At 37.2% G+C, this 18,493-nt stretch overlaps 1 protein-coding gene across 2 annotated transcripts in view; it reads left to right on the forward strand.

The window, feature by feature from the left end:
* Positions 1-18,493, forward strand: part of CDK17 (cyclin dependent kinase 17) — a 54,979-nt gene that overhangs the window by 22,993 nt on the left and 13,493 nt on the right. For both annotated transcript variants that reach the window (XM_017737819.1, XM_008636550.2), the window contains 2 exons: positions 13,809-13,934; positions 17,813-17,869. In XM_017737819.1, coding sequence (XP_017593308.1) covers positions 13,809-13,934; positions 17,813-17,869 — 183 coding nt within the window. The remainder of the gene's footprint in view (positions 1-13,808; positions 13,935-17,812; positions 17,870-18,493) is intronic.

Below are 18,493 nucleotides of genomic sequence, written 5' to 3' on the forward strand. Positions count from 1 at the left end.
TTTTTTACTTACAGGAATTTTGTGTATATAACCAAATTTTTGATGCTCGGCTTGAACTTCCTATAGAATTCTGAAAATTAGCAACCTAGCCAGGTTTTTCTAAATTGCTAAAAACATGCATACTGTACTCAAGTGCAACTTAGCAAAAAAAAAAAGTATTATTATTCCTGATGTATTTTGTCTATGAGAATACACATTCTGATTTTTAGTGCCCATCCCCACTGCAGTTAAATAATGCATAGCTACAAATAAAATGTTGTCAAAGAGCAGACATATTCTCTGCTGCAGAATATATGGAAGACTCTGTTGGGAAATAAAACTGGATCTTTCTAAAATTTTCATATAGAGAAATACAAAATAGACAGTGGAGAGAGAAATGGAAAATGTGTTTGTTGTAGCAGAGTCTCCATAGCAATAGAAAGCTGAAATTTCATAACCTTAAATTGCTGTGCTTTAGATAGAAAATCATACTGCAATGTAACCTAATTATGAGGCATTTTAAATATGAAGTGGTGGTAGTATAATGAGAAAAAGAATCCTGTTCTGCAGTGAAAAGTCTGCTGGGGTGAAAACTTTCTATTCACAGTAGCAGCCATGGAGATAGCAGCTTTCAGTCTGTCATATCCACCCCCCATTCCCCCATGACTTATAATTTAGGCCAGCGTGACAGGGAGATGATAATACGTTTGCTTCTGAATTCGACAACGCTGCAGTTGTGGTTCTAGATTTTTTTTTTTAATGATTGTTCCTTGTTATCATGTGCTTAGAAAACAAAGAGAAAATACCAGAATCTCATTGTGTTGCCTAGATAAAGTTTATTTTGCTTGTAATCCACAGGCTACAAATTGTCAGTAAAGCCGTTGCTTTTTCTTTCTCTTTCCTTCTACTCGTTCAGGCAGGAATCATGCTGACAGTAGGTGTGAGCATCTATTGTGTGAAGAGTTTGGCTTCAAACAGCTGTTAGGTTTTAATTAAAATGTCTTGTACTCTCATGCTAATATTAATGGTTATTTAGTAAGTCAGTAAAATTGTTTATCAGACATCGGATGGAATAATTTTTTCAAGTGTCAGAAGCAATACAGCTTAAGAATCTCTACACATATTTCTCTATTTTATAAAGTGCAGGTCATGCAATGGGAAACACTTCTGCAGATCATGGGACTATAGCTTAAAGCATTTTCAGTTTGATTTTGCTGGAAAAGAAGACATGGACAGTAATGCATTAATATAACTTCATGTTACAAGCTGTAAGTGTTCACTGGGGGCCCTGTGCCCATGCACTGGATAGTGAGTGCATCATTAAGAGCTGTGGTGGATAAAAAATAAGGAGAAACAGTCTGTGCAAATTGAAACATCTGTTTCCCTTTCCCAGAAGTCCAAGGTCTGTTAGCTGTCTTAGCATGTGAACTGGCGGAGGGCCATAACCTGCTGTTCACCAGCCTGTTTCCCAGATATTTTATCCTGAGAAACAGTTCTTATCCATCCGACTGTCACATTAGTGACAGAAGTGTGTTCCAGATCAGACTGCTCCTACCACACTGCTATAGGGTATAATTCTCCCCTGGGAGGATTAGCTCCAGGGTTAGTACTTGTAGCTGAACAGAAGGAAATACGAAGGCTGTGAATTGAAGCTGTAGGCAGGTGTGTGTTGTGCTGGTCACCTTCCAAAAGAAAGAATGTAGATGAGAAATAAGTTTTATGAGCTTCACTCTTTACCAGGGGTGTAACTGCTTAGGGGGTCTTGACACAGCCTGAGTAACACAACATGCTGCTGGTCCACCTGGGCAAGCGTACCTTCTAAGAAAAATGCACAAAATTAATTGATGTTTCAACTGATAAAAGTGTTAAGAATTGGTTCATAGGCTTCAGATTAGAATGTGGTTTGTAGGTCCCCATTCTCACGTGCAAATAGTGCACTCTCAGCTCCGTTCAGTTGTTTAAATGCTTGAAAAGCAGACTGGATGCAGTACTGACCCAGGGTTTTGGTCAGGGGCAGTACAGCATTTTTTTCTGCCATTAGTTTTGGAAGCAGGAAGCTACTTTTTCCAGGATAGCCTGAGAATTCAGCCCTACGTATCTTGCCATCCAGGAGGCTTCCTTGTATACCAAGCAGGCATTACTACCTGGGGCCTTCTCTGAGCAAAGTTTCTTCCTTCCCCCTTCTGTTCTTGGCAGCTGCAGAGCCCTCTCTGTCTTATTTACTGGGTTTTGTCTAATTTACATCTCTCCAACTCCTAAGAAAGCAATAGCTTTTTTTCTGATTGTCTCTTCTACGAATCTAAGCACGTGATCACCTACCAGAAGATTTCAGTACTAGACAGAAAAAAAATTGAAGCTTGACACAGTCAAGACTTCTTTTGCTTTTCAGTGGTCACTGTAATTATCTCCATTCAGTCATGCTTGGCTCATTTTTTTCAACCTTTTCCAAGGTTACACTAGAAAATATGTTATCATTTTTATAAACTCCCACTTTCATGTTTCCATGAAGCTTGGTGATTTCAAAATCCCTCTTCTAAAAACCCAAGTGTATGTTCTAAATTACTAGGATGGTTTTGATTAAACTGATGGACCTCCTTTTGATTGGCAGACTCATTTCTTCCACAGAAGAAAACTGACACTGCAACAAGAAAAAGAATTTCAGCTTAGATAACAGATGACTTTAACATGCCTTTTACTAGACTTTTTAAAGGGTAACTGCCTTTGTTATCAGCAGTTAACACTTTTTTTGCCCTTCTGTTAGGAACCTTTGGCATTTTGGTGCTAAAGTTCTTGCATTCCACTTGCAAACGCTCCTTTAGTAAAGTTACTGCACTAGGCAATATTCTTTCTAAAAGGATGGAATAGATGCTTTTTTGGTTTTGTGTCTTCATGACTTGAATTTCCTTTAAGTTCCATTTAGGAGTAGTCTAGTATCGCATTGGATGTGTTCAGTCACCTATAAAACACACAGAAATTCATCAGATGAGAAGTCAGTAATTGGGTGCAGTTTCATACCCAGTACTCCAGCCACACTTTCGTCAAGGAAGGTCAGATTTCCCATTTTCATATTCAAGAAGTTGGTTTCTTTTTAATTAGCCTGTTTTTTCATGGGACTTCCCTTTTGGTACTTGAAGTGCTGTTGATGAGGTAAATGCTAGTGTTAGTAATGAACGTTACACAGAACTCTTTCAAAGGTCCAAGTTTACATTTTTGCAGTGATATGTTCTGTTTATCCTTTTCCTTCATCTTTGCCTTGTTTTTCTTACAAGCTGGTAAATTTGCACTACCTTTTTTCTTTCAGGGCAGTTTCTCTTACTACTGTGTTACAGAAACTGATGAAAACATAGAGAAATCCATGTTTACAAATCCAGAGGATGTAGTAGTAGATGAGGCAGAGCTTGCTTTGTTAGTTTCTGTTCCTGCCCAGCACCTACCACCGAGTCAAACAGCCACAGACCTTGGATTTTTGTTGAGGCTAATGCTGCAGAGTGATATCTTGATAGGTGATAATTTAGCAGGCAAACAAAATCAGACATGATATTTTTATGGTTATTATTATTATTTTTCATAGTCTTCCTTCTATTCTCTAAGTTCACTTCCTTACAAGCTTTCTGATGCAATAAAATAATAAAACAAAACAAAAAACAAGCACAAACAAACAAAACCCCAAGTAAAACAAAAGCAAAACCAACCAACCAAAAAAAAACCCCAGACGAAGAATTTTCAAGTGTTTCTGATATAATCTATCACAAATTCCCTGGGTATTTACATACTTGCTGAAAGGAAAGTTAATGTCTCACATTTGATTTTCATTTCTCCTTTCTCATATTTTTCAAAACTGGTTTTATGACACATGTATTTGTTTTGGTTTGGTTTCATTGGTTGTGAATAGAAGCTCCTGGAATGCAGTTTGTGAACACTGTGTTTGTGCTGATCAGTTTAAACCTCTCTCTTTAAAACTAATAGGAGATACGAAGTAAATAAAATAACAGCCTGTGGTTTTTTTGAAAAATGAGTGAAAGAGCCGGTTTTATTCAGCCAGTTGGTAGCCTAAGTAGCATATCCATGAAATGAAAATTCTCACTAAAAGTATTTTGAAAAAGAAAGTGCTCAGAATTCATATTTTTGCGTGCTTAAAAAAACCTATTGGCCTGTAATTCTAGTTTTGTGCCTTCAAAAATACTCATGGTTGCAAATACTACTGAAAAAGATGCTTAGTGTATTTCAGAAGTTTTTCATGCTGCTGAAGTAAATAAAAGAAAGATATCTGCTTGCAGTGCTGGTTTCTATGCTTTTAATTTTTATATTATTTATTTTATATTTTTATTTGAGGGCCATAGCTACTGTAGATATTGGCAATAATTTTCTTCAGCTACTGTCAGTAAAGTCCTTGCTCTGTTGGTTGATGATAGTAGATGTGCTGGGAAAATGAGACACCTAGTCCCAAAACAGAGACTAAACCCTAGAATTCATGGTAATAATATTTCACCGATTACACTTGGCTCATTGTCTTTTCCTGGCATGTCAAAATCAAATCTGACAAACTGTGTTTATGTTGGACAGGAGGCAGAGAACATGCATTGTCTGTGACCAGTGGTATTTCTTGTGAGTCTGAAATAGCCTGTGGACCCAATCTCATGATAAAATCCCTGAAAGTGCTTTGTGTATTCAATTAGCATATTTGGGAAAAAAAAACCTTTTGATTTAATTGATGAATGAATTCTACCATTATTTGGGGTCAATTCTGTCACAAATGTAAAAAGCCACTTGACTCAGTACTTAAAATTGACACTTTCTCTGAAATTGTGTGCATTTTGACAGACTGGCTGAAAACCAGCATGGATTTGTGGTGTGAGATGTAGCAGTGATCCTTCGTAGATGGATCTTAAGATTGTGTTTTCATTATTGCTACTAACAGAAGAAAAGGTTCTTTGATGACCCTGTCCTCAAATTTAGCAGAATAGTAATTGATTAATTGTGAGTTAATGTTTTCAGTAAAATAATAACAATAGCAACATTGAAGTATAAGGGAAAAATGTAATATTTAGGTATAAATCACGCTACTGAAGGCAGAAAAAAATGCACTTTATGCATCATAATGAAATTATAGCTAAACCTGTCAGTTGTGTGGAGGAATGATGATGGCTTTATATACATATAAGGAAGACTGGTATAGATAACTCATCCCAGCTGTTAAAATAGTCTTTTTGGCTACAGTAATTGAAGCCTATCTATAAAGGTGTTAAAATAGTGTGCTGCAGGGATGGTATAGGTTTCTTTTGGTGGATGTGTATGCTGATGTTTTACTTTGAGACCTTGAAGGTCTACAGAACTGTAACCAAACAACACAGTTTTTTACAAATATGTTCTCGTTTTTGGGGCTGGTTTTTTTTTATATATATATATATTTACTTTTGCCTCTAGCAGTCTTGTTGTATGTCATAATTGTAGAGGATCCAGTTGGCTTCAACTGTGCTGTCATTTGACAAAAATGCACTGAAATTTGATAAGGCAACCTTCAGAAAAAAGCTCCACATGGTATCTGATACTAAAATGATACAGTAAGTACATGCTTTAAAATTGTGTATTAGAATGTGTAAGTTCTCACTGGCATAAGCTAATGTCTTAAAAGTAATGTGTTTGCTTTGTGTATCGTGAGGTAGCACATAGTACACATTCTTAGTTAAAATACGCAGGGAAAGAATAGCGTAAAAATTTGATTGGTTTTGGGTTTTTTTTTTACCGTAAGCATGTCATGAAGTTGAACTGCATTGCATAGAGGGTTATAGGATGCAGCATTTTAAATGTCGTTAAGCATGTGAACAAAAGCACAGTGAACAGCCTGTGGTTGCAGCTGAGATGTCTCGCTGCTGCTCACTAAAGCTGGTGAGAATGCTAATTCAGACTGATGCTTACACAAGAGAGCATTTTCATTTGATCCAGAGTGGATTGTTTGGGCCATAAGACTGATGTCTGTAGGCTTACAAGAACAATTCTTTCTTCTTTGTGAGGCTGTAACAAAATTTTATGGATGGAATTTAGCAGAATCAACTCTTAAAAGATAAACTAAAATTTAAGGGAGAGGTGACCAGCAAGCCAGCAAGTTGTCTGTTGCCATATAGTAAGTACATACCTTAAGTAATGGTTGGTCTCGAAATGTAACTCACCAATAAACAGAATAGCCAAAGCAATAAGGATTGGTATATAATGACGTAGCTTGGCAGTATAGTTTGTGTCATCCGCCGACAGAGACAGCTTCCTACTCCTGGGCTCCTAACCTTGTATCAGTGGATAATTACTTCATTTTTTTGGAAGGGGTAGTTACCAGACTTTCTTACACCCAGCCCGTTCTCCTCCAAAACCAATGGCAACATCTGGCCACAGGCAATGAAATACTGGCTTTGGAGATACTCAGCTGTTACATTTGCTAAATGAAACATTTAGTAAGAGTGAACTGAGGCTGATGTTATCAGGGTTTTCCCTTCCTGTTTTTTTTGACAAGAGGCATTAATCTTCCTTCTCTTGCTGCAGTTGCAGTTGTGAGTGTGGTAGCAGTCTGAAATAGCCTGTCAGTTCAAAGATTAGCAGCATTTGTAGCCCAGTAGACACAAGAGAGACTTACTGTTGGAGCAAGAAAGAAGCACTCTGCAAAATGGCACATTTGTTACAGGTTAAAAGTAAAAATAGTCTGGTTTTCGTTTTTGCTTTTTGTAGTGTAGTAAAAATTGGACTTGGGAAGACCTCAGCAAATCCTTCCCTGGGGCAATTTTCTGGTTGTGTATTTTTTGTGGTTAATGATGTTTTTTCTGTTTTGTCAAAAATATTAGTGTTTATTGTCTAAATGTGCTATGTAAGTCAAACACACAATGACTTGAGTTGAGAGAAGACAGCCTAAGAAATGTGAATGTTTCAAGTTGCTTCTTTTTAGAGCAGTTATAACATGTAGAGTTCAAACATTGTCTATCCAGAGTTAGAATCATCTTTATCAACTTCAGTGAAATTAACTGAAGTCTGTAGTGCGTCTTAGTCAAAAAAATTTGTGAGTTAAGGATATCCAGAAGTTTTTTTGTTATAATACTTGATTTAAAGTGGAAAACGTTAACAGTGTTGTTTCCACAAATAAAAATAGGTTTATTCTGTAAAACAATGTACTTTTTTTGACAGGGTTTAAGAGGAGTGAAGATTTACCTGTTGGTCAGGAATAAGGCTTTCTGAGAAGTGGCACTAAATAATATTAAATTAGACAAGTCAGGCAATTATAAAGGGGAATAGCTGGTAAGTTTGTATTATGGAGAGTAGGAGATGAGAAAAGGATAGGTAGCTAAGGAAGAAGTTGACAGAGGTGAAAAACAGAAAGTGGTAACAAAATTCTAGTATTAAAGTCTTGTGAATGGTTTTCTATGAGTGGCAAGTCAAGAAGCTGATGTTTGCAGCAGTATTTTAGGCCATCCAGAAGGGGACCAGAGGTAATGAAATAAAAAAAGTTAGGATTTTTGGGGTTTACTTATATGTGTGAAAAACAGGCCAGGTTTGGGGGCAAGGTGGTTGGTTGTTTTTCATTTAGAAGACAGGTTTGTTTACTTAAAATGTCAAATTCCTCAGCTCTCAGGACCTGCAGGATTTAAGTTGGAATTCCTGCCTCCTTTTCTTGTGTCCAAGTGTAAGTAGTTGGTGGTAGACAGAACTTCCACATCAAGGAACACACTTGGCTGTTAGGCAGATGAAAGAAAAGGCTGGACAAAGTGTAGCTCTTCCTAGAGCATTTGCTGTAGCTGGCATTAGAAATAGATGGTAAAGATAAGCACAAGTTAGAGTAGTTTATCTCCATGAAAAACAAAGTGGTATTAGTGTCACAAGTGCTTACATGTTTATCTGCCATGAAGCAGAGTAGGACAAATGTGAAACTCATTTCAGACAAATTATAAAAATAGATTACATTTCTCTGCCAGTAGTACCAGTAGTAAAGCAAAACTGAGAATAAGCCTTGCATATGAAGATAGAAAATGTGTTTTTAAGTTGTAGAAGGGAAATGCCACAAGCATTCCGGTTCCCCTAACAAATCAAATGGTGCCTAAATATGTTCCCGGAGTATAGCTTGGAACTGGATTAAAAACCAGCTCATTAAATAACATACAGTTATCCACAGGCATTTGATAATTTAGAGTACTGCATTTATTGAATACTGATATATTTTGTTGCAAGTTGACCCTGAAGATAACTATAAAGGAATTAACTAGAAAATGCTATGAATTGACGAAAGTTTTTTCATAAATTAGACCTCATTTAGAAAAATAAATCTTAAGTGATATACAAGAAAATAATATAGTTTAAATTCTCTAAAAGATTGTTTGTTTTACCTGAAGTACTTTGTTGCCCCCAAAAGCTAGGGTTTTGCATTCCATTAAACCCTCGCTTCTTAAGAGTTACAGAGGAATGTACCCAGATTCCCTCTGAATAGTTGAGGATCTGTGTACACCACTTACACACCTGTTATGTTTAAAAAAGGATATATAAAATAACACAGGGAGTTGCTCCAATTTACTACCTTTAAATATTTAGATTTATAAAGGGATGCAAAATTAGTGTTTAAAAGGGACACTAAACTTTAGTGTTGACAGTCTCAAAGAGCATAGGGAAAATTCAGTCCTGCCATTAATTCTACATGCTTCCTTATTACTTCTTTAAACAGCATTGTAGCAAGGCATTTTATACCTTGGTTTAAGTTGTTCAGTTTTTTCTTTACTATGGGAAATGCTAACAGGTCATTATATTCAGTTGGTCATTGAAATAAGTGTGAGCAAAGTCCTCTGTCCAGAAAGTCTCTCACTGCTTCCCAGGATTCCACAGAGATTTAAGACAATTAGAAATTCTTAAAAATCTGTTTCCTACTGTTGCTGGCCCCTCCAGCCTGGTGTCACACCAAAATAGCAGCAAGCCATGTGGTTTAGAAGAGCGGGTTTTGCTGCTGGTAAATCAGCAATAGCAGGATTGCAGTGGGATGGCTGCAGGGGCAGCATGGGGAGCAGAGATGGCGACTGCATCTAATGAGCAGTCCCAGGCCTCATATACCAAGGCCAGACTCACCCTGAAGGCTGGTCAGCACCAGCAGGGAAACAACCTGTTTCCCCTGGGCTCAACAGCCAACCCAAACTGGCCAAAGGGCTATTCTGTGCCATCTGGCATGGCATTTGGCAATAAAAGCTGAAGCAGGAGGGAGGAAGGAGGGACATTTGTGGCTATGGCATTTGTCTTCCACTTCTTGAGCCACGTGCGTGCTGAAGCGCAGCTTTCCGGGAAGCACTTGGACACCTGCGTGCTGATAGGAAGCTGTGAATCAGTTCCTTTTCCCATTCTGCTAGGGCACACAGCTTTTGCTTTCCTTATTAAACTGCCATTACCTACACCCACAAGTTTCCTCACCATCCTTCAGTCTTCTCTGCATTTTGTGGGAGCAGAGAGTGAGTGCTCCACTAGGTGAAGGCTTGACTGTTCACCAGGATCAGTCCACAGTGGGGGAGCAAGTGTCCTGCTGCCATCAGATGACCAGGCTGCCCAAGTGTCAGCAGACTGCCCGGCCTTGAACACTTAAGCCTCAAAATTAGTAGGTGTGTGGTAGGTTCTTGCTTTACTTTTAGCATTATCTCAGTTAAATTAACTGGGATTTTCAACTGTGTCAGACTGATGCAATTTTAGTTTCCAGTTTTTCTATTTAGCCACTATGAAACATTGTGCTTATTCCTCTCATGCACATCTAATGAATCCCCTTTCATGTTACTGTATAGCATTTAATTATAATTGCTTGCTTTTCCCAAGAGGTAGTTGCTTCAATTATTGCAAAAACTGGGAGGAATTAAGTTGGTACAGACAAACAAGGCATAATAATTTCCTTCTTTCAGATATTTGTGTTTGTAGACTAAATTACTTTCTTCAGTTTTGTCTATTTTAAGCAGTTAGGTAAAGGAAAATTGTAATACAAAGAAGACTTCTTATATATAATTCTATGATCTTTCAAATATTGGTGTCATAAAAGGTTTCTGTCTGGTAGGTAACAATATATGGTTTTAAAACGGAAGTCTTGGCTTGGTTGACATTCTAACATAGCCAAATATGCATGAGTTTTGGAAGTATAGTAGTGTAAATCGTTAGGAGGAAAAATCTGTAAAATACCTGCTGCAGATTCCATGAAATCATGGTTTTCTCACAGAAAAGAACCTTTCTTCAGCTCAAGAAATTTAAGGTGAATAGATACTGTTTTGATTTTATTTAGAACATGACAAAAATTTAGATTTTCAGCACTTAATAATCCTTTTTTTTTTTTTTCTGAGGGAGGGAAAAAAGAGCAATTGCCGTCATGTATTGTCTATTACATTACAAATGTGGGGAAGGAAGTGTTACTAACATCAGGTATTCCAGTTCTGAAAAAAATGTCTCCTTCTCCCATCAGGTTGTGGTGTGCTGTTCGGGGTTTTTTTAAAGACATTGCAGGGGATGGAGGTGAGGGTTGTTGTTTTATGTAAAAGTAGACTACTGTTTGTGGGGGAGTTACCCAAATTGGAACAGATTTTGGCCTTTGCAGCAGTAAGTACTTACATTCAAACTGTACTACCTACTGTGGAGCAACAAATATAAGTTTACAGATTAAGCTTGGTTTAGAACTGAGAATGTCACGTGAATCTCTGAAGTGAAGTCATGGTGCCTATTGCAAAAACAGCATAGGCAGAGGTTTTGAGAATGAAGGAATGGGAATTCTGTAATAGAATTACATCTGCCTCCCATTATCATGTTTTCTGCACCAAAAATAATGTTATCTCTAGCCTCTGTGATAGCTGGGCTTCAAAGTAATGGATTCTTTGTACCTGTGTAGAATCTTAGACTTGCTTTGTTTCCTTTGCCCTCCATCTGAAAAGGTGTGTGTTTGGCAGATGCAGTGCACACTTAATGGCATAGTTTTCAAATTGCCGTCACAGCCTAAAGGCTGCCTTTGCTTCCATCTTCCTATATACCCATCAACTTTGTATGCTTGGGAATGCTTCTTGGAGGCTGTGGAGGTGGGTTTCACACATGGAGAGCTTTGGGATACAATCAGGTCAGTATTTCATGAGGCCTTTGAATTGAGGTCCATAACTTCAATATCCCTATAAAAATTTTCTGTTAAAATTCCTATAAACAGACTTGTTGAACAAGCACTGTGGGACAGTGAGAACAGAGCAGTGCAACAGGTTTCTGTGCTGTAAGAGTTAATAGGTAAGAGTAGGAGAAAGCTATTTTGTCACAGAATTTATAGGATAATGGTGGTATCTCTTGTGTTCAGGAAGTTATATTGAAAAACTCAGCTCACTGATCTTTTATCCTGGTCTTTTAGTATTTGTCAAATTGTTCTTCAGCCATCAGAAAAAGCAAAAAGCCAGTATATTGGCCCAGTGTTGATCTGGGATTACATTAGGAAGGTGAAGTAGAGATTGATGCTGATCCTTTTCCTGTCATCCCTGTCTTGTTCCAGCAGTTTCGTGGTTTTACTCTGCAGTGAGATGTCAAAGCTACTTTCTTTAAGTCAATGTGGCATGCTCAACTGTTTTGAACAGCTACCAGAATTTTCTGAAGAATGCAGTAAATCATAGGAGAAATAATTTTTTTTTCATAATCTGAAACCCTCTTCAGTAGGAGAGAGGCATTAGCAGAGCCTGGAAGAAAGAAGGAAAATACTGTAGAGGAAAATACCGTTTTACTTCAGGGAATACTTGTAGGTCCTGTTACAATTAGCTCCACCACTCTCCCAAAAACCACACGGGCAGTTTTACAATTGCTAATGTTTTAAAAAATTTAAAATACACAAGTTGAAAATGAGTTAATAAACTAGAAAGTATGTCAAAATGGAGCCATACTTCTTTTAATTTAGCTTCAAAATGTTGGTCAAAGCTGCCATTCTGCGAACAGCACTTTTTTTTGTTTAAAGACAATTAAAAAATTCTATACTAGATGAAAAACAGACACTGATTTTTCCAGTTGTGCAAAGAAGCTCATGTTTGGCAGCAAAGCAGAAGCTAACAGACTTGATGCTCTGTACCTAAGGAGGTGTGAGGAGCAAAAGGAGAACAGGAGGATCAGCTGCCAGAAATTAGAGCTTTGCTGGCCTCTCTCCAAAAATTTCTGCCTGTATCAGGTGGCCATAGGGAATAGCATATGTAAATCATCCTGGGGGGTACATTATCATTTCAATCCTACCTGAGATTCAACTAATTCCCAAATTACATAGGTTTTTTTCAAAGTATATTTCTTTAATTGGTATTTTTTGCTTAGCTTTTGCTCCAGGTATGTATACAGGTCATGCATATACATGGTTCAAATACATTCTCATCACTTAAAGCTTAGCAAGTTGTTCACCAAGATCTCAAGTCCTGAAAAGTCTGATGATCCAGTTCTTTGTCAGCCTAAGCCAATTTGGCTGCTGGCTTCCCGGGCTTGCCCTGCTGTGCCTCTCTTGCCCTGCATTCAGGCTGTGAGCTTGTCTGACCTTACACTGAACCTGTTTGGAGCACAAAGCTGGCAGGAAGCTATGCACTTCTCCTGAGATAGTTTCTTGGTGATTTAGCATGCTGAAATAGTTCAAAGCTGCTGCAAAGACATGAGTAGAAGCACATGGTCAAGCCTGAGGGGAACTGAACTGGGATACAGCTGCCAACATTTGGGTTAGCTCAGGATGCCCAGCTGGAGGTGATAGTTAAGGATAGAAAAGAACCCTTCAAGAAGGGTTTACAGCCCTCAGGTCAGTATTGATTAAATCTGAGGTCTACCAGCAGAAATACAGAGTTGCCTCCTGTGCTGGAGAAAAGTGTGAAAACAGTGATGCTTCCAGAGATGTCCTCTTCAGGGTAGAATCTTTGGGGGTGGATTGTGCACTTGATGTTGAGCATGACTTTCTTTACTTGGATAAACTACCTACACTGAAAAAAAATTCCCAGTGTTTCAGAAATTGCTTCCCATTTTTTTGAGTCTGGCTATGTTGTCTTTTTATCTCATGAGATGGTGACTGGCCATTTTAAGACAATATTTAATATTTTGGGTTTTTGGCATGTTTGAGATTAAAGCCAAACTAAAATAAAAACAATAAGAATGTACAGTCACCCCAAAAAAATCTTCTTTCCCCCTCCCATTTGGTAAAAGATGAAGCGATCTTATTTCCCTCTTGCCTTAGAAATAATGTATGTTGTTCTTGGAAAAATTTACTGGGGAAAAATAGAATCTGATGCAGAGAGAATGGCTTTTATGTAATGGCATTTTCATTTTCAAAAGATCCTGTAGTAAAGAGTTATAAAAAACCAAATGTAATAATATTTGTAATAGTTGGCTCTAATAATGAAGTGATTCTGTTTTGTGAGACTGGAAAAAATGGACTAAGTTTGTAGCTTTTTGTAGTCAAGAGAAAGAGAGGGTGATATATTTTGAATTCTGGAAATCTCTTCTTATACTAAAGTAACTGCTATATGAAAATAAATGCATCCACAAGTCTCTGAATTCTCAGATTCTGGTGTTTCAGGTCTCTCTAAAGTGTTCAACTAAACTCGATACATTTATCCACAATGTAGTTGTTTGCATTTTAATATTTCATTCCTCTTGTCAGAGTAATAAGTTTGCACAGGTTTTTTAACCTGTTATATAAGCAAATTGAGGTATTTTAAGAAGAGAATATGTTTTTAAAACAATTTCTCTGAGATTATTTTTCATTGTATAAATATTTAAGCTTTAAATAGTAACACTACAGATGTTAAAGGATGTTTTAGGAAATTCTGAACTCTACTTGTCCCTTCTCTTTTTACCATTATTTGCTGCAGGATTTGAACAAGCGCTTGTCCCTGCCCGCTGACATCAGGATACCTGATGTCTACCTGGAGAAGCTGCAGATTAACAGCCCGCCCTTTGACCAGCCAATGAGTCGGCGTTCTCGTCGAGCATCCCTAGTAAGTGTAATGCACCTGCCTTTCTAGCCAACCTCTCAGGTCTTCAGAATCCATTTAATGCACAGGCCTGTATTCCATAGGTATATTTCAGCTTCATTCGCACTTTGACTTTTTATTCCTGAACATCAGCATGTACCTGTCAAAATCCAATGAAGAACTTCACATTTTCTTTCATTTTTTTCTGCTAACTTGGTCCGATTGTATTTCTCTCTGAAGGTCTTGTCCTATTGAAATCAGTGGCTAAACTCAACTCCCGAAGTACATACTTAAATCCTTCTGCTTTTTAGAGCAGGGATCTGTTTGAGCAAATAGGCCACACAGTTTTAGGTCAAGGCTGGATCCCCTTGTGATTTAGTAGGAAGGCCCTAAAAGCAGCATAATATGAAGGCAAGTCCTCCTCACTGTTCATTTTGTGTTTGATAACAATTCTTCCTCAGAATTGTTGTGGAGACAATAGTGGATGTTTTGTGGGGTTTTTTGTTTTCTTTTTTGAAGCACATTTCCTAAAAGAATGAAGGAATAAATCCACATATACCTTTTTAGATTATTGGGTTACTTTAAAAAATAAGTCTTTTCCTTAGAGATGACAGAATGAGGATTCCTATACTGTAATTAAAGTGCTAGAAAACATGGATATTTGTACATATAAATTATGCACATCCCTGGAATAATAAAAAACAAACATTATTGTCTTTATTTTTTTTTAAATTGCTGTGTTTCAGTCATAGTTTCAGCTATCAGTGTTCTTTAGTGTTGCGATCTTAAAGGGTTGCTAGACTGTTACTGACATCCTCAGTAAATTCATTGGTGAGAAATTTGTCACAGAGTAAAACTGAAAAGGTTTAGGAAGTGTACATTGTTGCTTTCTTGATTTAATTACTTATTTGCTGAAAAATAAATATGAAAGTACATGTAGTGAAATAGGTTTCACTACAACTGAAACTGTAAAATATCTTTATTTTATTCATTATAAATAATATCTATAACAAAGCACTATTTGAGTTTTATCATGTATTTTTACCCTGAAAGAAAAAAATTAGTGTGCTGGATTAATTAAGCTCTGATCTGCATGCCACCTTCTGCAGGAACTGTATTAAAACCAGAAAATATTTGAGTGAAGCTCTGAAAGTAATGATGATGTATCAGGCTTAAAAACCCGTGCTAGAATTTTATAGCTCCTTCACCACTTAGTTGCTACTGTAGCATGGAACTGAGGAACAGACTTCCCCAAACCTCTCTTCAGGTGCTGGCAAGATACCTTTTCAGTAGAACCTTGCCAGTGGAGGTAAGTATTTGGGCGCTGAAGGAATTTTTCCTGTGAATCTGAATCCCCTTGCTCATTTAATGGTGACCCCTGAGAGTAGTTGAAGTTCTCTCCTCTTTACCTCTGAGAAGACTGACAGAAAAACAGTGCCCTCTAATGAATGTGGTGTGTTCCTGGAATCAGCTTCCTGTCACAAGGTTGTTTTGTTTCTCCTTTTTAAATGCTTTCACTTTTATGGGGCTTAAAAGTCCAAAGTGAAACCTACCAGCACTGCTGTGGTATGCAGGCATACATTTGCTATGATTTCAAACTAAGCTTTCAAAAAAAGAAACCCAAGGACTCATTACTCTAAAATTGTTATTGAAAGCCTGCTAGTAGACTTTTACTTACAACAGATGAGTATTGTGCTCTGCTTCAAAGGCATGTCTCTTTTCCAGACTTAATAGGAAACACAGGAAAAAGGCTATAAAAAGTACCAGGTGAGGACTTGTTATACTTTAGGTCTGGTGTTCTTCTTTGAAATACAAGAAAAAAATTAATTTTTACAGTAATTGCATTTTGTGTATACATGTGCAGTATTGTATGCACAGTCATTAGAAGTAAAAGACCGTAAATATGGTGCATCAATGTTTCTGTGTAAAGTCAAGATAGATGCATATTACAGAAAAAGATGAAACAGTTCAAAAATCATTTTGAAGAAAAGATGAAACTGATCTTTGTTTGAGGAATGTAAAACTTAATTTTTCTTAGGAGTGATAAGGAACCGAGACGTAATAAAAAATTTAAACACATTAAAGCAGGTCTTGAAGAATACCTGTCTTCTGTATGTAGGAAATACTGCGTGATTTTTTGTATTAAAAGGATACTAAGTTTATGAGTCTTAATGAAAAACATTGAGGTTTCTTAGAAATGAAGTTTTTACATTCCAGACTGTCTGGTGACAGCAAGACCAATGGCTATCAGTTCTTCTTTAGTTTCTCCAAGAAACTAAGCAGCCTGTCTTTTTCATTCTAATACCATCTAATACTCACTTCAAGATACGTTTGTTTAAGTAGGTCAAAAGGCACAGTGGAAATATAATATTTATTTTGCTAACATTGTACCTATATCAGTGATATGTTTAAAATCTCACTGGAGTTACAAGGTTAGCAAATACCAACTTCGCTTGTATTTTGAGATAAACAGTTTGTCTTCAACGAGCTCCTAAATATGCATGATGCTAAAGTCTCTTTACCCAGTTCTAAAACATTTCAGTTCTAACACTAGTTTCATAAAGCAGAATTGCTCTTAATGTTATATTAATGTAATTATACATCCTTTTTTCCCTCCCTAGATATATCAAATATGTTTGCAGACAAGATCTTACCCTTAGTTTAGATGTATTTTCATACATGCGTTCTGAAAACTAAGAATTAATCAAACTTTTCTGACCTTCAGATATTGACAATGACGTTATTGTCAAATCTTAATACAGTCAGCAGTATTTATGTTACACTGTGTTACCATGAAAGAGTAAAAAACTTTAATATCCATCAGGTTTTTAGGAGCAAATGAACATGTGGCATGTGGATCTAGGTGCTGAAGACAGCTTAGGTTCAAAGGATTGTTCCTTGGAAAGAAACAGCCAGTGAACAGGCTCTTTTGTCACAATGTGTGTTCAGTTGTCAGTAAAGCATAATCCCATGAAGCCTATAAATTTTGGAGTTTGACAGGGTACAGGCTATATGCATTTTGTAAATTGCTTCAAGATTTTGCATGTTTACATGTTTATTTTCAGCATTCTTTACACTGCAGGAACAATAGAAAGCTTTGGTGTAATTGACAGTGGTCTTAGGAGAAAATAACTGTAAGAGATAACCATGTTAAATATGAGAGTAGCAGTGGATTTGAACAGGAAAAGAGTAATGATCTTAGTGTCTTCAGAAATAAATCTGTTACATAGGCAGGCACATCCTTCTGGCTTGCATTGCGGAGCTAAGTTGGTGACAAAAAAAGAGAAGGTGAATAAGTAGATCCAAGTAAAATACACAAAGATTTGGAGTTAAGAGGTATCAAATGTGAACTGTTGAGACAAAGCTGAAACTTGCAGAGAGTGATGTTTAGGGATTTTCTTGCTAAAGTTTTAGTCCAAAAGATGAGCTGTCAGAATGGGAGAGGAAACTTGGAGCTAAGATCTTGAACATAGCAAACAAATAAGATTACTTTGAAAAAAGAAGCAGCGTATGGTTATGCTGAGCAAGAGAAAGGATGGACTAGTTTGAGATTACTTCTGTGCTTTAAGCTGTAACAACCTCATTAGTAGTAATCAGATCAGAAGAGTGGAGAAGACCTAAGTAGGTGTTAGGTTAAAGTCAGGTTTTGGTCTAAGTGTAACTCAGCTCACAATCCCTGCAGGATACACAGTAGACTGTCCAACAGGCTGAGCACTGGGCTTGGATGCTGGGATGCATTTATATCATAATGTGCTAATTTGTTCTTAAAATACCAGAATCATGCCGTTTTCGTCAAGTATTATCGGGTAATTTTCATAAATGAAGTTCAGCTTGTTCATTAACTGATGTATAAATGAAGTGTTTGGTTTTAGTGATCAATTTGCCATTTCTTTTCATTGCAGTCAGAAATTGGATTTGGAAAAATGGAAACCTATATCAAGTTAGAAAAGCTTGGAGAGGTATGTATAATTTTCTTTTGGAATGATGACAATGTGCTGTTTAAAATTTTGCCTAAGTGTTAACTGAAATTTTCCATATCCTTCAAAATACCCGTTGAATTTATCTTTTCAGTAAATCGAACACATACAACGAGTAACAATGTCACAACCACACAAATGTTTATGCAAATATAATAAGCAAAAGGAAAAAAAAAGCAGGAAAACTGTCATAGAGCTGGGGAGGAGCAAAACTCCATTAGCAAATGTGCTGTGATCTTCTTACATAGGTTGGCTTTTTTTGCATAGACAAAATCATTCTGTTGATGATAAGAATAGTTAAGTCTGGTGTCCTCCTGGCATGACTTAGGTGTTGAAACACTCATGATAGACTACAGACCAGTGCTTTTAAGGAACAGGCAGTAGCTATGCATGTTCTGGTAAAGAAGCCTGCACACCTGGGCTGGGCAGCCAGCCAGGTGCTGCCAAGTGAAGTATGTAACACCGGATTTTGTCTATCCTTCTGTGGGGGGTGGCAATGTGGCTTTCCCCCTCCACTCAGCCTCTGACTTCCAGAGAAACAGTGGAATTCAGGAGGGGCCGAGTGTCATTCCTGTCCAGTTTGATTGAGGTTGACCAATGGGATTG

Source organism: Corvus brachyrhynchos, unplaced genomic scaffold, assembly GCF_000691975.1.
Source record: "Corvus brachyrhynchos isolate BGI_N302 unplaced genomic scaffold, ASM69197v1 scaffold56, whole genome shotgun sequence".
Classification (NCBI taxonomy): Eukaryota; Metazoa; Chordata; class Aves; order Passeriformes; family Corvidae; genus Corvus; species Corvus brachyrhynchos.